We start from the raw sequence: 25,421 nt of genomic DNA, 5'->3' as shown, positions 1-25,421 counted from the left end.
ATGTAGAGATTACTGCTGTCAGAATGACAAAAAATTGTAATTTCCAATGCAGTTTGCAAGTGCAGATGTTATGGTAATTGAAACAAATGCATTTTTCTGTCAGTAAGCAAAGCAGCAGGAATAATGTGGTGGAAGCTGTCCTTTCCTTGCTTGCATGTCTTTAGATAAAATTAACTTCTCTGCTGAAGCAAAGATATTGATAGATATTATTAACCAAAAATCAGCACAGTATGTAATGTGGGGAGGTCTCTGAAGGAGGCAGAGCTCTTCCTTGGTGTTCTGAAAGTGTGATCAAAGAACACTGACCTTCCCAGTGTTCCAAAATTAACAATATCCAAGTTCTTTTTTTAACAGCAAATGCAAAATGTGTAGAGATGACAATATTAACTGATGCAAAAACCCCCAAAAATGCATGAAAATTCGTTCTAATTCTAGTGGAGAAATACAATTTAATGCTCTGTCACTTCTTGTTGAGATTTATGCTTGCTTTGAGCACTTAAAGAATATTTATTTCACTATGTTAAAACCCCCATACCTTAAAAAAAAAATCCAAACAGAAAAAAACTCCCAACAAAATACCAAACCAAAATGTCAGGGAGTAACAGCAAGGGCAGGCAAGCTGGGAGTCAGGGGTGACAAGGCTGGCAGGCAGTACCCTCATTGGGTGAGAATGCAGTCCCCCAATGCCTGCCATGAGGCAAACAGTGGTTTGGAAGTAGTTGGCATGGATTTACAGAGGGAAAATCGTGGCTGGCTAACCCAGTAAGCTTCTACAATAGATAAACTAGGTGGTTGGATAAGGGAAGAGCAGGAAATGTTGCTTCTTGTGGCTGGAGCTGTTGCTGTCCCCTGTTACATCTCAGAAAGCAGGGCTAGGTCAGTACAGTGTGGTGCACTGAGAACTCAGCCAGCTGCCAGGCTCAGGGCATGCAGTCACTCTCAAGGGCTCTGTGCCAGAGCTTGACACTGGGACCATCCCTGGGGATACCCAGGATGTGCAGCTGGCTGTAGCTGGGACCCTGCTTTGAGCAGGGCTTGGAGTGGTCAGGACCCAGAGGTGCCTTCCCATTGTCACAGACATCTTTTGTGAAAAATCCTTTCCTTAGGATTTTTCTTCCTGAGAAGCTGAGAGACCTCAGGAGCAAAATGTAAACAATGATTATCTGCTGCTGTGGAATGCAACAGGTGCATCTGTGACTGGTCTCATGTTGGATGTTTGTAGTTAATGGCCAGTCACAGTCAGCTGGCTCAGACTCTCTGTCCAGGACACAAGCCTTTGTTATCATTCCTTCTTTTTTTCTATTCCTTGCTAGCCTTCTGATGAAATCCTCTCTTCTATTCTTTTAGTATAGTTTTAATATAATATATATCATAAAATAATAAATCAAGCCTTCTGAAACATGGAGTCAGATCCTCATCTCTTTCCTCATCCTCAGACCCCTGCGAACACTGTCACATCCCATCCTGTGCTCCAGGCTTGCACAGCCTCAATGTCCATGTTGGCCTTGACTACAGGGAGATAAACTTTGCCAGCAGAGGGGTTATTTTTCCTGCTTAATTCCTCTTCTTCCACAGACTGCTGGAAGACTTTTCTGCTCGTGAAGGGAAAGGATTAATCTCCAAGTCAGTTCTGAGTCAGCTTTACCTACAGGATGGATGTTGGTATTTGCATCTGGAACAATTGCAAATACCAACAATTGCTGTTCATTAGAAAACCTGACTGTTCAAAATTACAGAAGCTTGACATGGGTAAAATCTCCTTGCTTTCTCAGCTCATGTGTTGTCTGTCCTGTTTTCATTGGATTTTTTTTTTTTAAACTGAGAAAGTACAGATAGAAACTGTCAGATAACTGGTGACATAAAAGAATTACAGATCATGGCATGCTAATCATGGTTATGAATTTCTTGTGTAGGTTGAATTTGGTTGAAGCTTTTGTGATGGATCCAGAGCTACGTCAGTGCCTCCAGGAAGATCTGTTACGTCGCTTTCCAGACCTCAACCGGCTGGCAAAGAAATTTCAGAGACAAGCAGCAAACTTACAAGACTGTTACAGGATGTTCCAGGCTATCAATCAGCTGCCCAATGTTGTACAAGCACTAGAGAAACATGAAGGTATTGCTACCCCCATCTATTCCCAATGTTTTGTGGTGTACTGATGATGCAAAGAAATAGAGCGTAGCTTTCCAAAGATGAATTTTTTCCCAGTGTGCTTTTGTTGCAGGAATAAAGCTTTAAACACATTTGAATTTTAAATGAGCTGAAATTCCAAAATGCCAATCAGATACATAAGAATATTCATAGCCAAATCTTTGCAGGGAAATGTGTTCCAATTAGTGTGTAGCTAGGATGCTTGAGCTGTTGGGTGGTGGTGTGGGAATCTTTGACATGGATTTGTCTCTAGGAATTCCTGACCAACTGTGTGTCTGCTGTGATCTTACAAACAAGATGCCATTCATACAATAGTGTTGTCATCCACTTTGGGTTGTAATGACACACAAAATCCCCCCAGTTTAAGGATTAGTGATATAATTCAAATGGCTTTTTTTAATCATAATGTTCCTGTGTTTGATACAAGTAACATGGCAGGATTTCCTCCAGTCCTCATTAGTAAGAAGTACAATGCTGTGACAAGCAAGTCTAGAAAGTACAAAAGCTGCTATTTTTTTTTCTTTTTCTGTGTATTACCAAGAAAATACAGAATAAGATCAGCATTCAATTTAGCAGTAGCAATTCTAACCTACCAGAAAGCTCATTTCTATTGAAGCCCATTAATATGTTAGAAATTCCCTTTGTGTAAAGCAAGCACCAAAGCCTGAAAAACAAATATTGTTTGAAGTGGTATGGTTACAAAAAATTATTTCCTCTATTTGATTAGAAAATAAAGCTACCCAGTGTCTTACACTTTTCTGTACTACAGTTTTACAAGTTCAAGCAATGAAACTTCTACGATATTAATCTTAAAATAAATCAGTTTTTGATTATTGGCTGTGTTATTTACAAGAGCAATTTAGATCTGAAACTCTGAAGGAACTGGCAGATGTAACTATTTTTGCTTGTTTTTGCTTTTAAAGAGCTGTGTCACTCTTCAGCTGCCTCAGTTGTGTCCATTTGGCTTTTCCAAACAGACTCTGCTTGTTTTAGCCTTGACATGGAGCCCTTGGATTCCCATCCTATACTGAGGTGTTAGTTCAGAATGCTGGCTTCCTGTCTTTACTTCTTTTTATATTAGTTGCCATTTGGATCAACAGAGTTCCTGTGTCATAACACTGGGGTAGGAAAACAATTCCATTTTTAGAGTTTTGAGGAGCAAGCTGTGTAAGGCAAACTGCTCACCATATGGAAAAGTTAATAGACTGCAAAAGGTTCTTCCTGTTCTACACATGAATCAGTTGGTCTTAGGGCAATCACCAGCAGTATATTAAAGATAGTTTAAAATAGGTGGTGTGTTATTTTTATTTTTCTTTGTACTTGTGCCACCTGTTCAAAGTACATGAATGGTCTGGTAATTCTCAATGTACATGAATGATTCAGACTGGATCTGGTAATTTCTCTGTTTCTGACTGTACAGAATGTTGTAACTCATCAAGGGATGGAAAGTCAGAAAGATTTTTGACGATTCTGAGTATGTGCCAGTTTCAGAATTCCCTTGCCTATGAATGGCTATGGGGATATAGAGCAGCTATGGGGATACAGAACAACCACAAAGCCATCAGCTGTGACTGCCTTTCCCTCAAAATGAGACATTGTTTTGTTGAAATCCTTGTTTTTATGGGTGGTGAAAGCTGAGGAGAGGGGTGATGAGTGAAGATGGCTTTTTTCTGGTTTGGCCATAAGAAGTCTGCATAGGATGGGAGAGAACTCTGAGTCATCAAATAATTTTGCTCTAGCTGGCAAAATGGAGCAGTTGTTCATTACTCAGATTGCTGGGGCATGAAATTTGGGTCCTTTACAAGATTTCTGTCCTCAAGAAGCTGCTGAGGCATCTTTCTTCCCATCTCAAACTAACACTCTTAAGTGTGTAAATGTGCAGGATGCAGGAATAGTGTGCTGGCTGTCAGGTGTGTTTTTACCATACTGTACACAGTGACTGAATGCCCTTACTGCTTCTTTCAGTCCTGTTCTTTCCCAGCCTCTTGTGATCAGACTTGGCTGTTTCCCATCCTTTGTCAGATCCAACTGATTATTCCTTACTCATAGTGGAAACACATTTATCTATCAATGTGTCATCTTACTCAGTGCTACATTTTACTTCATTTCTATTAGCCCAGTTTTCAAGGTGTTGATCTATTTCTGATTTATCTAATTCCAATATAAGCTACTGACAGCTTCCATATTGTTTATTTTAGTGACATTTATAAGCAGCCTTCTTTTCTGCATTAGTATGAATTCACACCTCTTAAAAAGATAAATGCTTCTGTGAGCCCTGGAGGAGCTGATGTCCTTTCAGCTTGTTCATCTTTTGCAAGTGGGTGATGTGCTCTTTATCTGCATTCTGGTCATGGCATAAATCACAGATCCTGCACCTTGGCACCTCCTGTGACACCATGCTGAATGCTTTAGAAGAGCCCAGATTCGCTCTGCAGAGTCCCCTTTGTCTCAGGCACTCAGTATTTCAGTCAGATGTTGCACCATATGGATATTATCTGCCTGTAGAAAACCTATACTGTATTTTATCCCAATTTCCATTGTTCTTTTCCTTTTATCCCACTTTCCATTGCACTATCAAAATGTCTGGTGCAGTTAATTGTTGGGATTGGTCTGTTTTGCCTGGATAGTGCAGTGTCATTTTGCTGCCAAACTAACTGTGTGTTTCAAGCCTGAAGATTAGTGTTTTATTTTAATTGCCAGACAACATTTTTAAACCATATTAATAGTCAAGTCTTTAACATGTGTAATAAACACTTGTCTGTGCTTCAGTAAGTAAATTATGGTTTAAATTAAAACCTGCACCTGGGCACAGATAGGCTCTGGGATCAATAGGCATCTCTGCTTTTGATGGTGCAAAGCTCTATTAGTCTTTCTCTGTGGCTACTTTCCATCCTAATAATGTTGAGTAGGTGCAAAAGAGCATTTTTTTTTTACTATGCATCTTTTCTATGAGTTAATGAATACAGGTGCAAGACATGTTGGAGTTTAATTTAGAATTTTTCAGTGGTATTTCTTGCTCATATTCTTGTAATGCCAGGTGTTTTAAGAAAAGCATGTGCAAATAACTTTTGTAAACCCTCATTATTTGCTGACTCCACTGTTTTACTTCCTTCAAGTGCTGGATACCAAGTTTGAAGTTGGATTAAAAGTGAAAATAAATTTTGCAGTGTATCAGTTGGACCCATATAAATGAATGTATGTAAATACATCAGTATTTTATTTATTTAATAAATAATAAATTCTAGTTCTAATATATTCCAACTTTTGAATGTGACATCTTCCTGTGGTGTCCAAGGTGTACCCTTCTAGTTTAAATAATGAAATGGCATCATAAAGCTTCCCTGCGCAAGAAAACAAATTATAATAGCTACTTTAAGTTCAAGCACAATTGTTTTCCATTGAGTCAAGAATATTGAAGCTCATTTCATTGTGTGTGCCATGTATTCTGTCTGCTGGGAACTGCTAAGCCCACTCTGAAGAATGGACATGAAACTTTTTCTGCCCTTCAGTTTCTTTCTTCTTTGTTGGCTGCTTTTATTTTATAGGTTGGTTTGGATGTGTCTTCTTACAGGAGGAGAAAAAACAAGATATTAAGAGAGCAAGCAAGAAATTTGGAATTGAAAACAATATTTCATATCTGTTGGTTTTGAAGATTTTTAATCAGCAGAAAACTCCATTTTTGCAAGTTCAGTAATCTCCCAACAAGATGTAATTTTTTTTTCTCTATTAATAGATATTATTCAGTTTAGAGTTTTCACTTTAAAAGTTTGAGGGACTGGGGAAGCAAAAAGGCATGGTAGAAAAAGAAATCAAACCAAACTTTTTCTTTCTACTTCAACTGAGAGAGGAGAGATTCACTTGGGTAATGGTGTCCTCACTGTGTAACTTCTATAAATTTCTGTGGTACTTTTTCTTGGGAGAGGCTGGGGTTTTTTTCTTAGTCTGGTAAGAAATTAAGAGGCTCTGGAATATCCAGAGCTTAATTCTATATTTCTCTGTTAATGTACAAAGCCTTGCCTGTAAGCATTAGAGGCAGCAACATGATTCTGTACGTAATTCAGTGAGTCTAAGCTCATAGTATTGGATTCATTTTGAGGCATTTTTTGTATATAGTGTAGTCAATAATGCTAATCTTTCTGTGATTAAGTCATAACTTGAAGTGGCTGCAAAGATGTAAACATGCATTTACTGACAGAACCTTTCCACAGCTGGCTGCTGGATATAGGTGCTTATGTGTAGCTTATGTGTACCTGAAGAAAATACTTCCTTCACAAATTTGGCAATATCTGTGCATGTTAATTTAATTATGAACTGCTGTTGGTGTTCAGTGCTTTTGGTGTTCCATGGACTTCCTGCCAATATGTGTTCTGTGCAGTTTGACTTGATGCTCTAGAGTATCTCTGTTAATTTTGATGCCTTCCTGTCTAGTGGAAGGAAGTTACTGCGAATACCTGGTTTTAATATGTGGTCTTTTTTTGTGGAAAACAAAAGCTGGTAACATACACTTCAGTTGCTACGTCCATATTGTAATTACCAAATATTCCCAGTATTATGTAATAATTTATTAAGAAGAATTAAAAGCTGTGAGTGTGGAAGATAAGACCAACATTTTTTGCAGAAGGCATGTCAACATTTTATGTGCAAAAATTGGTAATACTCAGACAATGGGTTTGCTTTTATACTATTGCTTGTTGTTTTACTCATAGTAGAAGGGAATTAATACCCCCAGTTATGAACAAAGGTGACAGAATAGGTACAGGCTTAATCAGAACGTAGATGGGATACTTAGAAAAATATCCCACCAATTTTAGAAAAAGGTACATGTGTTTCAGTGAAATAGTCATAGCCCATCTTTGTAAAATTAACCAGCTAAGCAGTTGTGTTGTTTATCTTGGGTGAGTGAATTCTGGTAAATCTGTGGGGGTTTGTGAATGATAATTTTCTTGTTTGTTCCTAACAGGAGCTCACCAGATGTTGTTGTTGGCTGTATTTATAACACCTCTTAATGATATCTGCTCTGACTTCTCAAAGTTTCTGGAGATGATAGAAACAACATTGGACATGGAAAAGGTATGAAATGTTGTGTGGGCAGAGTTTACTCAGCAATTAAAGTTGCTTATTGAGCTTTGCAATCTGCTCTATATGAACTAAATTTAATTGATCATCTGTATTAAGTAGCTAGTGATAGTTTAGCTGTATATAGAAATATATGCTGCATTTAGAAATATATGAAGGCTGTTATTAATATATAGGGTACTCAACAGGATATTCACCCACTATCTGAAATTATCCAGCCAGTGAAAAAATGCTTTGGGTGCATTGATGTTGTGGACCTGAAACTATTTTTTAAAGATCTCATCACTATTAAAAGTGGAGAAGTAGTTTTGTCATTTCTCTACTCTATTTTTGAAGTTACAGTGATATGTCTCAAATCCAGAATGTAGCCCAGGATTTGTTTATTACTTGAGGAGTCTTTTAGGATTTTCTTTTTTTTTTATTAACCAGGGGTTAGGATTATCCTAAGTGAAGGTCTCAGCTGACTGCAGAAGTAAGAGAATTACCTAAACATGTGCCAGACCTGGTAGGAAGGGCCATTTGTTGAACTTGTGAGAACTGCAGTGGGTTAAAAATTTAGAACATGAATACTTTTCTCCAAAGGCAGGAGCACTGTGGTTTCTTCCTTTGTATTGTGTTGTGCATCCATCAACTGCATTTTGCTGTTTATGGAAGGACTTGTTTGATTGACATGTTGCTGTAATTTGTGATGTATGGTAATGAAGAAATTTATAGCTTTATACCAGTTACAGACCATCTGTTGATGCAGTTTGTGTGCCCTGGGACTCTGTTTTCTTTAAAAGTAACAGCTGTTTAAGCCTTCACCCTTCATAGTCCAGCTCTTCAAGTTTCTTTTCAGGTTCTACTTTAAAAATGTTTTGTTGTCCTTCTAAACAGAATAACAAGTCAGTTATTTTTAGTCAAATCCCATAGAATCTGGCATGTTAAGTTTGATTTTTCCCCTCCTTCAAGGTACTGGAAAATGTCTATAGCTAAGCCAACACTGGTTTTACCAGAAGAATAAACCTTGTCCCTATGAACACCAGAATCTGAACTTTGACTTGAAATTCCCCTTGGATTTTGAGGGAGTTCAAATAAAATAGGCAGTTCTATTCTGAGTGCAATTGAAGGATAGGTTGTCATAGCAACTAAATTATGTCAATAATCCATTCTAATATAAAAAGAAACATCTAAGTTCAAAAAGCGTGGGATATGGTTATTCATTTACCTAGCTGTAATAAAAGTTGAGAAACTGTCACTTCCATTCCTATTTATCTCAGAATCATAAGGGCCCTTTGAGAAACCATCTACTCCAACCTCCTCCTCAAGTCAGGGCAACTTCAAAGTTTGGTGGTGCTTTTGGTACGCAGCCACCTGGCAGTGGAAGCACAGGGAAGGGAGAGAAAAGAGATGAAATACAACAAAAACATGAAATGCTTCATCCTTGCCTCTGAAAATTTAAGCTTGGAAGGAACCATGTCTGCTTTTCAACTCAAGAGCTGGGTTGAAATTTGTGGAATTTTTAGTGACGCTATGTAGATTCCTTCCTAAGTCTCTAGAGTCCCTTTTGGGGCAGAAATTACTGATTCAGAAACTTCACTTTCCAAAGGCTTCTTGTTTGAAACACCCCATGCTCTGTCTTGATTAGCTGCCTAAGTCCAGGGTAGCAGAAATGATCATGTACATGACAATTTCATTCCCTCTGGCTTCCCTTTTTGCCCTGCCTACTGCTCTGTCATTTATTTACAAATAAATGTGCAGGCAACTCCATTTCAGCAAAAAGGATTGTGTTAAATTGGTATATTTTGTGTGTATGGAGTACATTATGTGAGAAAACAAGTATTTGAGATGTGTTTGTTTTGCAGTTGAACCAGACACCAACTATCACAAACAGCATTGCATGACAACATTATGTATTTATAAAAAAATTTTGTGTGAATTGTGAAGTAAATTCATTTCACTGTGTATGATCAGAAAGATTTTTTATTATTATTACTTATGTTCATATAAATCTTTTCTTGTTCTTTTTCTCTAGGTGGAGAATCATGAATTTCTCGTCAAGGCTTCTTTTGATCCTAATTTAACAGAATTAAGAGAGAAGATGAATGAACTGGAAGAAAAAATGCAGTCCTTACTAAAGACTGCAGCCAAAGAACTAGGTAGGGTTTGAACTGCCTTTCATTCATGTCTCCTTTGTGAAATGTTTTGCAATCAGGTGATGAAGACTGGTATAAAGAGGTTAAAGGGTTAAAAGATTTTTGCATTATTATATTATTGAGTTAGGCTGACTTGAGTTGTTGCAGTACAAGCTGTTGAAAACACGGATTTGTGGCTTATAACTTTGCCTTAATTTTTTTTTTTAAACAACATTCCAAATTATTTCAGAAATGATCATATATGTTTCAGGATCCATTTTGTAGAACTGTAACTCCTCAAACTCTTGGCCAGCTCTAGTTCTGTTTTACATTCTTTGAGGACCGGCACTTTTTCCCCCCCTTCTGTGCATTATCTTGAGTGTCCATTCAGCTTTCTTTTGATGTTCCTAGCAAAATGTAATTCATAAGCAAATGAGACATTTAAAGTGTTGATTGTCCTATGCAGAAAATTCCATGTGCAGCTGATGAATTGGGCATTGTAATATCAACTTTAAGAAAAAGAAAAAGCCACCAACTTTTAATGCAAATATGGCAAGGAAAAATTACAACACTATACTTACTTGCTTACAACACTATACTAAGAGCTTGCAATTTTTTTTTTTTGTTTTGATTTTTTTTTTTTTTAGTGTAAAGATGGTACCTGGATGAGAAGAAGGAAAGCCAAGATTATGTAGGGATGGAATGAGAAATCTTGTAACAGAGCTATGTGTTAGTAGAAGGATCATGATAGTAAAGGTGCTGTGCTAACACCAACAATGCAGAGTGTCCTTGCATTTTGAGAACCTGATTTGAATATGCAGTTTGAGAGCATTTTAAAGTAAGAGCAGAGAATGAATCCATATATATTTGTATTTGGTCTGGGTATTTCTCACAGCTGTACAGAACCAAAGCAGGTCCACTCAATTAGGTCATGTAAGAGGCTAAATCATGGGAACTGAGGGCTAGTGAGCAGGAATAGCACAGGATGCAGGATTTGTGATAATACAGCTGGTTTCTTTTTCTTTGTTTTCATCTGAAAGGTTTGGAAGCTGGCAAAAGTATCAAGCTGGAGACAAATTCACAGTTTGGCCATCACTTTAGGGTAACTTGTAAGGAGGAAAAAGCTCTCCGTAACAATTCAAAATATGGAATCATTGATACACAGAAGAATGGTGTGAAATTTACTAACAGGTATGAGATGATATTCGTGATTTTTTAAGCCTGTTCTGAAAGTAATAGAATTGTTCCTTTATAATTATGCTGATAAACTGCATTCCCTACAAACTGTCACCTTTTTAATTGACTCACAGATTGAAATATTGAGCAGGACTGGCATAGAGTTTATGTTAAAAGCTGCATTCCCCATTTATGTTGCCAACTGTTATCTATTTTTGGTCCTTTGACTTGGGGTAATTTCTCTGTTTTAGCTGCAGCAACCATCATAATTGCTTTTACTGTGAGTGTTTATACAGACACAAATTGCACTAGGGAATTTATGTTTATCAGCGAATGTGACATGCAGAATTTTGTTGCTGATTACTTTTTTTCCCCCTTTGTTCCAAATCCTCTCTAATTTCTGTTAGTCCTGTGTATTGAACTTCAATTCTGTGCCACTTTTAATTGAGCTGTTAAAAAAATTTAAATCTTCAGGCTAATTGCATTGAGGCTGTTTCAGTGTGTCCTTGTCTGGACAGCAGTTCTGACACAGATCAGCTGAAAAGTCTCTATTTTTTTGTTGAATTTTTGCTCTTTCAGAGTGTTTTAGCAGGAGCAGGGGCTGTATCAGTCAGATGTTTCTCTGTTCTTCAGTGTTTTGATACAGAGGAAACAAAGTAGAAAGTTGCCTGTGCAGAATTGGGTAATAATTTAGGTTGAAGGCTGCTTCTTATCACTCACTCAAAGCTGATGCACTTGGAAATTAGATCCCATCTCAAGCTTAGATAGGGTAGCCCAAGGCTTTGCCTAAGTGCCCATCCTCTAAGTATCCCTCACAGCCTTGTGGCACAAGTTCCAGTGCTGAATTACTGTTTATGAAAGCTCTCCTGATCAGATCTAAGGAGAATTTTCCTCACAGAAACTTGGATCTTAGGATCTCATTCTTTTGCTCTGCACGTCCAAGGAGAGTCTGTTGCCTCTTCCCTCCAGGCTGACCCCAGATCCTCAGCCTGGGCTGGAATCTCTCTCAGCCTGGTCCTTGTGTGCCCTGTGCTCCAGCTCTGTGCCTTTGTGGTGAGCATCTGCTCCAGGTTCAGTGTTGGGAAGACAAAACGCAAAAAAACAGACGCAATCTCAGGAGTGCTGGGTAGAGGGGAAGAATGACTTCCTTCAACCTGCTGGGTCCACTCTGGCTAGAGCAGCCAGCATGGCCTTGGCCTTCTCTGCCTCAGGGCCACACTGCTGGCTTGTGTTCAGCAGCTTGATGGTGTAGAGGCTGGTTTATGTTAATCACTCACTTCCATAGTTATAAATCCTTATCTTTGAAAAGGAGGGCAAACATACTGGTTCACACCACCCAATGTGCTGGTGTCCGGACCCAGGATATCCTTCTGGCTGTCCTGAGCAGCCAAGACCCCTGCCAGGGGGCTCAGAGACCCTGGCACAGAGCCCAGAAATGCCTGTGGTTTTGATTATGACCCGTGGAGCAAGTTGCCTACCTTAGATAAAGATCTGCAAGCCATGAGAAATTAAGTAGAATGATAGTGAATTTATCACAAGGTGAAAAAGTAGATTTTGGGTTTTTCAGAATGGGGATTCAGTGGGGCAAGATGGAGGGAACTGGGCATGTCCAGCCTTTCTCCTTCTTCTTCTTGGCCTCCACCTTCTGCTGTGATGGTGGCACTTACAGATTAGTTTAGAGTAGAGGCTCACTGTCTAACATAGGTGATAGATATTGGAAAGTAAACATTGTATATGTAGTTTTCAGTATAAAGACATAACACCGCCCTGGGGCAGGCAGAGTGCCTCAGACTGTCTTGCTGAGCAGACCTCAGCAGGTCAGGAGAAAGAATAAACAACCTTGAGACTGAGAAATGAAGAGCCCTGACTCCTTAGAGTGTTGGGCTGGGAAAAGAGACTTTGGAACTCTTCTTGGGGTCACTCTGACCAGCAAGAGACCCCAACATGCTGTTGTATTTCACACCAATTTACTTACATGAACAAAGTGTAAACCTTAATTGCATTTTGTTTTAACATTTACTCTTAGGATATTTTTTAAAAACATCCATGAGATGTAAAACAGCTTTTTTCTGGTTCCAAATGTGTTGCGAATCTAAATGTATGATGAAGTTAGGCTTTTCTGTAACTGAGAAGATGTACTTAGAACCTGTACTTTGTCATCTGCTACTTTCCCTTAGTGAGGCAGCCCATGCATCACTAATAAAAAAGAATTCTCTGTACTTAGTTAAGTTATAGTTGCTTCTGTAGGTGGTACTTGAAGCACAAGACTGACTTCTGTCTGTAGTGTGGGCACACTACTTGGGTGTGTTTCTTATTCAGTCTTGCAGACTCTTGTTCTTTGTTTAGGAGACAAGCTTGAGAAGAATAAAAACTTGTTTAAACTCTTGTCTTTATTTCAGCTTACCTAAGTTGGAAGATCAGAACCTGTTCATAGTGACAGTAATTAATTTAGGTTTTTACCAAATGAAAGAAGCCAATGCCTTCAGATCTGATAAGCCTGTTGTAGGACTCTGGGCTAATTACACAGTTGCTTAGCAGCAAAATGTAGCAAAATAGCCAGAAATTCACTTTGAAGAGCTAGTTCTTATCACACAGCAGCTCTATAACAAACATAGATGATGTCATGTGTTGATGCTAGAATTTCTGGTTTGGCCTTTATGGGTGATCTTAAACTTGGAATTAATCTTGAGGCTGCCTTGGTGTGGATGAATTGTAGGTCAGTTGCTTTGTGGTCTTTGTGCTGAACCTTGCTGTTAAAACAGCTGGGGACACTTGGTATAGACTCAGATGAGGAGGCCAAAAGTTTGGCACTATAGGTGAAGGCACAACATCACAGCTTCTAAATACTCTTGTTTTGTTCACAGCAAACTGAGTGCCATCAATGATGAATATATAAAGAACAGGGAAGAGTATGAAGAGGCTCAGGATGCAATTGTTAAGGAAATCATTAACATTGCTTCAGGTGAATATGCCACTGTTGATGTGTGTCAGTCTGGAGTGCTGGGAGGGAGGACTTGCTGTTTCTTTGAGGTTTCTCTTTTACAGAGACAAACTGTAATATTGCCCAAAGAATTGGTGTCAAAAGTGAGATGTGAGCTCACTTTTGACACCAATTGAAGAGAGGTGCATTTGAGATTTTTCTTTTCTGGGGAATCTTAGTGGAGAATTGTCACACTGACATTTTCTGAAAAATTCCTTCTCCCAGGATTTTTTGAAATATTAATTGCTTTCTGTAACCAGACCCTTTCCTGGCATTGCTGCAGATGTGCAGTGATGAGGTGTGTGCAAATGCTAATCCCATAGTAGGAACAAAAATAAGGCCATAAGGGTCACATCTATCCTCCCTCCACCTACCTGCCTGACTCTGGGCATCTTCACCCAGACAGCAGAAGAGGTAAAGGAGAACAGAGGACTGAAGGAGCGGGACCTGAGGTCTAAGAACATTGATAAGGAGTAGAAGATCAAGTTAGTCACTGCTTATATGACAATAAAAATTACTGGTTTCCTAAGTTTTTTCCATATATTTTGCTCTAAGATTGCCTACTTACAGGGCATTCTTTACTATCCTTCACCAAAAGCAGAAGAGACACTGGGGAATTTGGGCTTTAGGCTCCAGTCCCTCATCCCTTTCACAGAAGAAAACACCAAAACTTCAAAAGCCAAACACCAGAACTTCAAAAGCTGGTACTGGTGATGCTGGGCCATCTATCCTGGTGTCACAGGCTCTGTATCTGACAGACCTCTCCCCGCCATCATTCACACAAGCACAGATGGCTGCTGTGTCTGAAGTGTCTGTGCTGTGTCTGAAGTGTCTTTGCTTGCATGAGCATCACAGTGCTGTGTATTGTTCATGAAGGAAACTTACTGGATTTCCAGATGAGGAAAATAATCAACATGGCGTGGTTACTGGGCTCGTAAGGGTTCCTCAGGGGTGAAGAGAGAGACGAGAATCTTGACTCCATGATCAGAAGGCTGGATTTATTATTTTATGATATATAATACATTAATACTATATTAATAGGAATAGAGAGAAAAGTTCAGAAGCTGCTAAGCTAAGAATAGCATAGGAAGGAATAAACAAGGGAGCTCTCTGTGAATCTGTCTCAGAGAGCTTGGTCCCTGATTGGCCCTTAATTGTAAACATGGAACATGGGCAAATCACAGCTGCACCTGTTGCATTCCACAGCGGCAGATAACCATTGTTTACATTCTCTTTCTGGGGCTTCAGCCCTCCAGAAGAGGGAAAAATCCTAAAGAAAGGATTTTTATGAAAGATGTCTGTGACATGGCCTCACCTCCTCCTTTCCTTAGTCTGAAGAAGTGTCCTTGGTATTCAAGGCATGGGAGCTTCAGGATTGCACCCTAGGCTCTCCCAGGGGGTGACTTTCCTCTTGAAGACAGTTGTTACTGCAGATGAATTACCTTGCTGGACTCAGCGTAGGCTTCAAGGTACCTTCTCAGCAGAGCAAAAGAACAGCTGATGGCCCTGACCCCCCATCCCCTGTGTGCACACAGGCTATGCAGAGCCCATGCAGACCATGAACGATGTGATAGCCCAGCTGGACGCCATTGTCAGCTTTGCCCACGTGTCCAACGGGGCCCCGGTGCCGTACGTGCGGCCTGTGGTGCTGGAGAAGGGCCGGGGCAGGATGGTGCTGAGGGGGGCCCGGCACCCCTGCATCGAGGCGCAGGACGACGTGGCCTTCATCCCCAACGACATCACCTTCGAGAAGGGCAAGCAGATGTTCCACATCATTACTGGTAAATACTGCCCTTCTCTTCTTTGTTTGTTTGTTGTTTACTTTGTGAATGTCTCGCGTGTTTCCAATAATGATGTCTTTTTAAAGAGGAAAAAACCAAACCAGCAACAGGCAAAACAAATCAGCGAGCTAATAAATTTCTGTCAGAACGATTTCTCTCATCAAGGGTGAGCAGCTACTGAGTTATCATCTTTCTACATGGGGAGTAAGATTTAGCTCTGGAAAAGAAGGGAGGGTATTTGTAACCTATTATTTATTGCTAGTTTTATTATATATTTTTAAAAAGTGTCCACAATGTTCATGTTACCCTTTGACTGTGGATATTCTATATATTTCTGTACATACAAGCACAGTTTTCATAATCCAGACTAACTGTACTGGAATTAGTTATTATAATTTTAGTTGTAATGTACTGTTTGGAGAAGGTGATCACTAATTTACAAAGAGTCATTTGTGGAGAAAAGAGAGGCTGCTGGACAGTAGAAAATAAGAAATTAGTCCTTCCCTAAAGTAAGAACTTAGTGAATGTAACTGCACAAGCCAGGCAGCTTCAGGAGCTGGAAAGCCTGACCCTGCTAAAGTGATTTGGAAAATTCCACTAGGCATCAGTTGTGCTTTGTTAGTGTTTTCTTTGTGAAGCATTAAAGATTATTTTCAATGCAATACATGTTTCAGTGACTGTACCATTTTTTACCCTTTTCTCTGGTGTAATTAAGATAATTTTACTACACACTAAAACATTTTAAGTGTTTATAGATTTAATTGAATCTTAATTTCCATCCAGATGTCCTTAACATACGTTCTGAGTGGCAAAGATCTGAAATTAGAGAATAATTAATGAGCACTTCTAACATAATCAAAAAGAAAAATAAAAAATCTGAATTAATGCATGGTAACACGCTTCTTTTGCTGGTTAGCAAAAGTGTAAAATTGGTTTTAATTACTGGTTTTCTGGATAATACTTTTTATTTCATTTGTATTTCAGTTACAATTAACTGCTTAATATCTGGGTTTGCTGATTCTGAGCGACCCATTAGCTTGTACCCAGTCTGTAACTAAGCTTTTCATTTTTACAGAGAAATGTTAATAGTTGTTTGAGGTAAAAATAAATTATTACAATTCTTAAGCAGAAATAAATACTGATAATTTTTTAATTTAAAGCTTATTAGTTTTAGGTATGAATACATGTTTTAGATGACTGCTTATACTTTTGAAAAGTCCCAAAACTAATGAAGGCCCCTGATTTTCTGTGTTCACCTTTCTTTTGAAAAAGGAGTATTCAGTAAGACAAACAATCAAGCCTTGTTAGCCCTGGAGCCACTTGTTGTACCTGTTAGACAAGTTTGCTGCTCTTTTCTGGCAAGAGAGTAATAAATTTAAACACTCTTTGTTCTAATTTAGAGCCTTTTCTCCTTTTAAAAAACTGTTGAATTGTAAAAAGATGATGCTTTTTCAATTAATTTTTGGAAAATTTCTCCTTTAGGCCCTAACATGGGGGGAAAATCAACATACATCCGGCAGACAGGGGTGATTGTTCTCATGGCCCAGATTGGGTGCTTTGTGCCCTGTGAGTCTGCAGAAATAACCATTGTGGATTGTATCCTGGCTCGGGTGGGAGCCGGGGACAGCCAGCTCAAAGGAGTGTCCACCTTCATGGCTGAGATGCTGGAAACTGCCTCAATCCTCAGGCAAGTCCTGGGCTTTTGTTTGATTGTCTTGTTGGGGCTTGGTGGGAAAAGAAGTGCTCTGAGAGAGGTGCATTTGAGATTTTTCTTTTCTGTGGAGTCTTAGTGGAGAGTTGTCGCATTCACATTTTCTGAAAAACCCCTTCACCCAGGATTTTTCTCCTGGGAAACTGAGAAGCCTCAAAAAATGAAAACAATAAATATCTCATTTGCTTCTCCTCTGTTTTGCTCATGTGGAATGTGTTTGGAGATTGTTTACCAACACATGATTGTTTCATTGATTTTCTGTGAATTATTTTGACTCATTGGCCAATCACTGTCAAGCTGTGTTGAGACTCTGGAGAGAGTCATGAATTTTCATTATTATCTTTTTAGCCTTCTGTAAGTATCCTTGCTGTATTCTTTAGTATAGTTTAGTATAGTATTTTTTAATATAATACAGTATCATAAAATAATAAATTAGCCTTCTGAAAACATGGAGTCAGATTCATCATTCCTGCCTTCATTGAGGGGAGTGCACATACAATAGAGAATCTCAAATTCTTTTTAGCTGGTGCATAAGTTCTGGAAGTAGCCTTCTGTTTATTCCAGTGGTCAATACAGAGTTTCTACCAAGAGGCCGAAGTCTAAATGGGACCAAGAGCCTAGTGTGGAATGATCTGTGTGATGCTGTGTCTGCACTATATTTGTAAATAAGCAGGGTCTTTTGCCTCTTCCATGCTCTGCATCCACATCAGAACTTGTCATATTCCAATATCCAGAGTTCATGCTGCTCTCAAACATTAACAAATGCTCTTGTGCTTTTAGGACAGCAACTGAAAACTCCCTGATAATCATTGATGAGCTGGGAAGAGGAACTTCCACCTACGATGGCTTTGGCTTGGCCTGGGCTATCTCGGAATACATTGCCAGCAAAATCTGTGGGTTTGCCATGTTTGCCACACACTTCCATGAGCTCACAGCTCTTGCTGACCAAGTGCCAACAGTAAACAACCTCCATGTCACTGCTCTGACCAGCGATGACACACTCACCATGCTCTATCGGGTCAAGGAAGGTAAGGCCGGGTCTCAGCTTTGAGAAAAGTCTGAGAGTCCTGAGAGAGAAAAGTCTTATTGTGTGGATTTTCTGTTTTGGGTTTGTTGTTGGTTTTTTGTTTTTTTTTTTTTTTTTTTGGTGCCTTTTTGTTTTGTTTTGTTTTGTTTTTTTTTTTTTAATTTTGTTTTGTGGGGGGTTTTTTTTCTTTTTTTTTTGTTTGGTTGGTTGGTTTTTTTTTTGTTTTATTTTTTGAGGGTTTTTATGGGGTTTTTTGTTATTGTTTTTTGGTTTTGTTGGTTTTTTGTTTGGTTGGTTTTTTGGCCTTATTTTGCTTTTGGTTTTTTGGAGATTTTTTTGGAGATTTTTTTGGGTTTGTTTTTTGTTTTTTTTTTTTTTAAGGTTGGGATTAAATGTGTGATCTAGAGCTTTTTGTTCAGATTTAGATGTTTATTAGTGTTTATTTATGCAACAGTCCTATAAGTTGTGAGTTCTGCAGTGCTTTACTAATAAATTAAAAAATGGAGATGTATTTCTTTTTCTAGAAGGTTTTTGAAGGATAAACTGTTTAATTAAGAAACGGCACTTAAATTATTTTTGACTTAATAACTACACAAACCCTCAACGTGGACTTTATCTAATTACACATTACTTAAACTCATGAAGAAGAAGGACTAGCTTCTGCTCTAAAACTTCTGTTTTGTTTTATATATAAAAAATCTTTAAACTCCCAAGTTTTTTGCTTTGTGATATTACACATTTCTGTTCAAACTACACACTTATAATCCTAGTTCTATTATTCAATTTTGGAAGCTTTCTCTATGGCTTCAGGTTAATTGCAGTGTTCTCTTGGGGGTCAGTGCTTGTCAGCACAGAAAGTTAAAAATTCTCAGTAATCAGGGTTCCAGCATTAATGGAAAAAAAAAATCCCCCCCAAAATTCGTGTCACACTCCAGGCTTGGGGTTTATAATATATATTTTATATATATATATATATATATATATATATATATATATATATATATTCATTCTTCTCTGTCCATGGACAGTGTGTGTGACAGGAGCTCTGTGTGAGCACAGTAGGTGATGATGTTAATGATTATTTCTTAGGGTGTCTAGCCTATTTCTGACACTCAGGTTGATGCTTTTGAGTTGTTCCCTTTTTTAAAGAAGAAGGGTTCCAGAAGGTTATTTTCAGTTTTCCTAAAACAGCTATTTTGACCTGCTTATGGAAGAGACTTACATTTCTTAAACTGTTCTTTTAAAAGGAATGAGTGCACCTTTTATGTGCTGACAGTTTTTAATAATGGCTATTTCATTGTAATAAGACTTAGTCTTACATTGCCCAATTTATATAGGAGTTTGATGTAGGAAAAGTCATGTGGGTAATTTTTAGCAAATGGCATCACAAGAAAACAACAAGAAGCCTGTTTTGTTAGTACAATTTCAGTTAGATGTATTTAATTAAAGTCTTTTAGTGGATCCAGTTATTCCTTTCAGTATTAAATGAAACAATTTTTAATCAGGCATAATTTCATCTATTCCTCCTGTTTCCCTATATCCCCATCATTTGGTTTTGTTCCCTTCAGCAGGAGCCTGTATTTATTGCTAAATAAAGCAGAGCTGTAACTGTGGCTTGCAAGGTGTGCCCATTTATGGCATTCTAATTTAGTTGTGAACTCTACAGTGATTTTGGATTGTTCTCACTAGAGTATTTCAGTCCAGCTGGCAATCTCTGGGCTGAAGTTTTGATTTAAAATGTGGGCAGAGTGCTCCTTCTCACTCTGTGTACCTCTTAATTTTCCTCTTCTGAGTTGCACAGCAGAGGAATGGCTTAGGTAACACTAAATGGGCAGAGCAGGGTTACTGTAGAACACTGGCTATCCTGGGTCTGATACCTTGCTGGTTTTACTCCTATGACATCACTAACTGCCTACTTCTTACTCATTTCTTCTGGTTTTAAATCCATTAAATTACATCATTTCTTGCCTGTAGATTACATGTATGACCACTTGTAATTTTGTGTTCCCCTCTGGCTATAATCTTGGAGTTAGGTTTTGGGTACTTTTCTGTAAAACTGTGGGAGGCTGCTCTGAGCAAGGGGAATCACAGCAGGAGCAGAAGTAAGGAATGCTCCTAGGGAATGCCCAGTTTTTGCTTGAATATTGCTCCAAATTGCTGTGGCTCTGGTTCCCACTGGAGAGGAGGTGTCTGTTGTTCTTTCCTAGTTTGCTGTTCCCCATCTTCTCCAGCACATGCTGAGCTCCTTCCACAAAGTGAATGTTCAGGCTCAAATTGGTGCTTAAAAGGGGACTCAGTGTGGCATTGGAACTGAATAAAAATAGTCATAAAAATAGTCATGAACTGCTGCAAGTGCACATTGGGTACCAAGGGGATTTTGAACAGCAGGAGATGATGTACAGAATATGCCAACAAGCCATCTTTAGGTGCCTCAATTTGAGCATGTTGGTTGAGGAGAGAATCAATACACACTATATGAAAACCTTCTACATCTTCTGGAGCAGCAGCTCCTACAATAAAGCCCCCTGATATTCCCAACTCCTTTTGTTTTTAAAACCTGTCTGTATTAATTCAGCCATTCTGGTTGTGATAAGAACTGTAGAAGCCCAGTTTCATATTTTTCTTCAGTCAGTTTTGCCATTTTTAGTCATACACATCTTTGTACATGCAATGTCTTTTTGTTCCATCCGTTTTCTTGGAAGTGCTGTTGAGCATGGAGACACAAAATTTTTATCTTTCTACTTAAACCTCTGTCACAGGAGATGCAACACTATGAAATCTTCATCTTTAAATACCTGGTCTCCAATCAGATAAACATCTCTCACCTAAGTTTCTGCATTAATGTTGTGCTCTTTCCTTTTTGGGGTTGTCACATTGCTCCATCAGGGATGTGCATACAGGCAGCTCAGATACAGCTGTGTTGTGAAACAAATAGCAGGTTTGATGTCGTTGGAAATGTATAACCAGACCTGGAAAACATGATAAGGAACTTCTATACAGTGTTTCCAACCATGTCTTTGTGCTTCAAGAGTGACAAAATCACCAGAAGAGGAGACTCATGAAGTGAGGCCTCTGCTCAGGATTCTCTGAGCTGAGAACTGAGTTAGCTCTGGGTCTGGGCAGGTGTGTCTTTTTAAAACAAAATCAAGAACATCAATTCCTGCTTAAATGGATTCCTTTCCTTTAAGAAACCTGAGAGATCACAGGGTTAATAAAACAGAAAAAGTCTAAATGCTAAGTTTTCCTTCACCTATTCTTTGGTTACTTGGTATTTAATAGATGATTAGTTAACAAAAAAAACCAAAAACAATTGACATTTTGTAAGTGTAATTAATTTATTCTTAACTCCTTGCTGGAGACCAGAATTAAAAGGATGTAGCAATATCTGTGGGAGGACAAATGGAATTATGATAATATAAACAAATAAGAATTGATAGATTTTTATCAGAGGGCTTTTGATACTGAAGTAAAAATTGTTTTATGTAAGTGTGTATAATTTACATATTCTGAGTAATTAAGAGGACTTTTCTCGAACATGTTATGAACAGTGTATTAATTGAAGTAAGTGTGAAGTTACAGTTGAGAGATTTTGATATAATTAAAGATGACTGCAGACTGAGGAATTATGTGGTACAGATGCAGAGGAGGAGAGAGATGATCTAGAATACAACATTTTTAATATTTGTCTATACACACACATATATATTTATATAGGTATAGAGTAAATGTCAAAGGTACCTATTAAAAACATGCAAATTATTATATTCTACAGACTGTGCCAAAATACTTTAATAAAAACCATTGTTCAATTTGATTCAAATACTAGAGGGAAATTCTCTCTGCCTGAAGAGTTTTCTGTTTCTTCTTGAAGCACTTTGGAGCTCTACAATTACTGCTCTAATAGAGCTTAATTAAACAAGAGCATATTCTTTGTTTTATCATTTTTAGTGGAAAAAGGAAATCAGAAAATGTTGAGGACAAACAAATAATGTCCTGCACCTAATTTTTCAGAACAAAGAACTATTACAAGCATGTCCATATAATCTCTGTGTAGCCATATTGTCTTCTAAGAATTCTTAACTGGGTTTTTTTCCTCTGCATCCAGGTGTTTGTGACCAGAGTTTTGGAATACATGTAGCAGAGTTGGCGGCTTTCCCAAAACATGTGATAGAAAGTGCAAGAGAGAAAGCACTGGAGCTGGAGGAGTTTCAAAACATTGGCAAGTCCAAGGAATCCGAAGGAGAACCACCAGCCAAGAAATTATACAGAGAAAGAGAGGTTTGCTGTCAGAAATATTTTTTTAAAATTTGAATTGCTGAAGCAAAATCATTTAAGGATTCAGATCCCCCCAAAGCCTGAGGATAATTACCCTGTAATGTATTTTTCCATTACAAAATGGCTTGGCTACTATGTTTGTTAGGAGTTGAAGAGATGGTCAGGGGTAGTGAGTTTGATTTAGATTAATTTAATGTAGGCAAGAATTTTATCTAAAAATATAGATTTAAAATACAGCTTTTGTTGCCATTGTGTAGAATATTCTTGGCCCTGCAGTTGGGTCACACCTGGTTTTGCCCCCCCTTGTTTGAGTGTTCATTGGTGCCGTGGTGTTCTTGGAGCCCAGTGTGAGCAGATCTGTTCACACCAGAGGAAAGGTGAACACCCAGCCTTCTCCTTGGTGCCCTTCGATGTCCCATCAGACCTGTCACATCTCAGCAGCTGATCATACCAAATTACACACCAATCAGTACCTGAATGGCTGATTTACACTTGATTTATGGATGTCACAAAGCAAAGTTGCTTTAGAGAACCTTCCTTTGCAAGTAGCGTAGAGGAAAGCAAAGGCTCCAGGAAGCTTTCACAGAACATCCTGTGTTGTCTTGTTGCTGGATTACGAGTCCTGACAGTGGCATCTGTGGCATTCTCCTGGGAAATCCAGTGCTGCTGCTTTGTGGCTTGCATTGGTTTTTGTCCAGTGCAGCTGGGTGCTCCTGGCTGCATGCACACAAACCTGCAAAACCACAGAGCTTTGTTTTGTGTCCCAGCAGCCAGCCTGAGGCTCCACAGCCTTGTACCACCCTGATCTCCTTCTGGCAGAGACTAGGGACTACTCCAGTGTGTGGAAACCTTGAAGTGTTAGTCCACATCCAGAACAATTCCTACATTTAAAAAGCCTTTGCTCTAGACAGAGGCTGTTAGCTGTTACTTTATTTTCAGTTTCAGAGGTCAGCTGCATTTGTTGTTCATCTAAAGCATCAGATCCACTTACTGAACCAGGAACAATCTCTGGTTTGTTTTGTTTTTTACTGCCAGAAGGCTTCCCTTCCAGCTACCTCAGTTGCTCCACTATTACCTTTCCTGTGTCAGGCATCATGGTGAGGGAATTTTGAGATCAGTTGGACCTGGCTGCATGGTCCTAAATTGGTGTAAATTGAATTGACATAGCAAAAGCTTGTGACAGATACATCATCATGTTTTATTCTTGGCTGTTTCAGTAATAGAATATATACCATAAACCTTCTAGGCAATAGGATGGCAGAGCTTTAGATGTCTCACCCAGGAAATTTGATTTACATTGTGTGTAGAGGGAAAAGGGTGCTATTACTTTTTGGAAACTTCTGCACTGAAAACTACTGCATCAATCTTAAATGATCAGAGGAAAACTCAGTGAACTTTTCAGTAGAATTCTACAGTGCAGAGCAGTGGGCAAACTTCTGCATTCTGGACCAGTTGTTTCCAGTACAGGGATTCTGAATGCTGTTCATTGCAATGTTTGTTCTTGCTATTTAAGTCAGATTGTTTAGAAGTCCCACTTTGCCTGTTTGTGTAAAAGCATATGCATAAAGCTTAATTATCATCTGTTCTCCTTGGTGACGACCACTCTGCAGTTGCTTGGTTACAATTTGTCCTTTCCTCTTGCATGTTGAAGCATTGCTTTTGACTGACAGTCCCTTCTAAAAGTAACTGGTTTGGGTAATATGACCATTCTGGTGCTGTTACTGCTGGCAGTGCTCACCTCATGTTGCTGCACACTGGAATTAAGTGTGGAACACTTACAGGAGATTGCAATGTTAAATACTGTGTTTATGCTGATCAGCTGGTGCTTTTTGCTCATGCATGGAAAAAGAACTTCTGGTACCAGTGTAAGTGGTTTGTTCTGGTCTTCAGAACTTGATAGCAAGGACAAAAATAGCCATGATTTTTGCCTGCACTGAGTTTCTGCTGATGAAAAATACTTTGTGTCTATAGGGAATTTGGAAAATTCCTGCTTGCAATCTGAACACCTTTTCTGTTTTCTTTTCCTTCTCTTCTCTCCATTTCAGGAAGGTGAAAAGATAATTCAGGATTTTCTCTGTCAAGTGAAAGCATTGCCCTTGACAGATATGTCAGAAGAAGACATCAAAGTCAAGTTGAAGCAGCTGAGAAATGATGTGCTGGCAAAGAACAACAGTTTTGTGAATGAAATAATTTCTCGAACGAAAGTTACATCATGAAATGTGCAAGAACAGGATGGAGCTTCTGAAGCATATTTTGTATTGAAAGAACTATAATTTTCTTGTCTTGTAGCTTTTATACTTTATGATACTTGTGCTCATTTATGTAGGCATTTTTTCTTGGATTGTAATTATTTTGTAAAAAATTATGAGCACATTACATGCCAGATTCCTGCTTTAGTTGGGATCATTTTGTCCTGTTAGAAGTTTGCAATAAAATGGTTTTTCATATTGAGTGCTATTGATTGCACAGACAGAATGGGTAATGCTTTTCCAGAAGTGTGCTAGAAAGTCTAACAGCTGAGGTGTCAAACAGTTGCCAGAGCCTTGGAAAGCAGCAGTAGGTACACAAAAAATCTTTGTCCTAGACTATGATTCTTTTTTGTGTGATGCAATTATATCAGTTAATTCACTGAAGATTTAGTAATGCTATGTTAGTGCTCCATTAGAAAAAAAACCAACATCTGAAGTATGTCCAGGTGGCCAGGAAGGCCAGTGGCATCCTGGCCTGTATCAGCACTAGTGTGGCCAGCAGGACCAGGGCAGGGATTGTCCCCCTGCACTTGGCGCTGGTGAAGCCACACCTCCAGTGCTGTGTCCAGTTCTGGGCCCCTCACTAGGGGAAACACACTGAGGTGCTGGAGAGGCTCCAGAGGAGGACAGTGGAGCTGAACAGGGGTCTGGAGCTCAAGGCTGATGAGAAGCAGCTGGGGAGGCTCAGTCTGGACCAAAGGAGGCTCAAGGGACACCTTGTCCCTCTCTACAAGTCCCTGGAAGGAGGGTGTAGCCAGGTGGGGATTGGTCTCTTCTCCCATATAACAATGATAGGATAAGAAAAAACAGCCTCAGATTGCACCAGAGGTGCTTTAGGTTGGGTATTAGGAAAGACTTCTTCCCCAAAAGGGCTGTCAAACCA

At 38.9% G+C, this 25,421-nt stretch overlaps 1 protein-coding gene across 2 annotated transcripts in view; it reads left to right on the top strand.

The window, feature by feature from the left end:
- MSH2 (mutS homolog 2) overlaps nucleotides 1–24,721 on the top strand; it is a 48,679-nt gene extending 23,958 nt beyond the window's left edge. The window contains exons 7-16 of one of the 2 annotated variants that reach the window (XM_058800977.1): nucleotides 1,914–2,113; nucleotides 7,110–7,219; nucleotides 9,240–9,363; nucleotides 10,380–10,530; nucleotides 13,380–13,477; nucleotides 15,031–15,276; nucleotides 16,759–16,963; nucleotides 17,768–18,015; nucleotides 22,120–22,292; nucleotides 24,335–24,721. In XM_058800977.1, coding sequence (XP_058656960.1) covers nucleotides 1,914–2,113; nucleotides 7,110–7,219; nucleotides 9,240–9,363; nucleotides 10,380–10,530; nucleotides 13,380–13,477; nucleotides 15,031–15,276; nucleotides 16,759–16,963; nucleotides 17,768–18,015; nucleotides 22,120–22,292; nucleotides 24,335–24,505 — 1,726 coding nt within the window. In that variant the 3' untranslated portion in view covers nucleotides 24,506–24,721. Of the gene's footprint in view, nucleotides 1–1,913; nucleotides 2,114–7,109; nucleotides 7,220–9,239; nucleotides 9,364–10,379; nucleotides 10,531–13,379; nucleotides 13,478–15,030; nucleotides 15,277–16,758; nucleotides 16,965–17,767; nucleotides 18,016–22,119; nucleotides 22,293–24,334 lie in introns of those variants that run through there. The other variant, XM_058800978.1, reaches the window with a different exon arrangement.
- The last annotated feature ends 700 nt before the right edge of the window (nucleotides 24,722–25,421 follow it).

This window comes from Ammospiza caudacuta, chromosome 3 (genome assembly GCF_027887145.1).
Source record: "Ammospiza caudacuta isolate bAmmCau1 chromosome 3, bAmmCau1.pri, whole genome shotgun sequence".
Classification (NCBI taxonomy): Eukaryota; Metazoa; Chordata; class Aves; order Passeriformes; family Passerellidae; genus Ammospiza; species Ammospiza caudacuta.
Note: the sequence above shows the minus strand (reverse complement) of the source record. Positions and strands in the feature narration are given on the sequence as shown.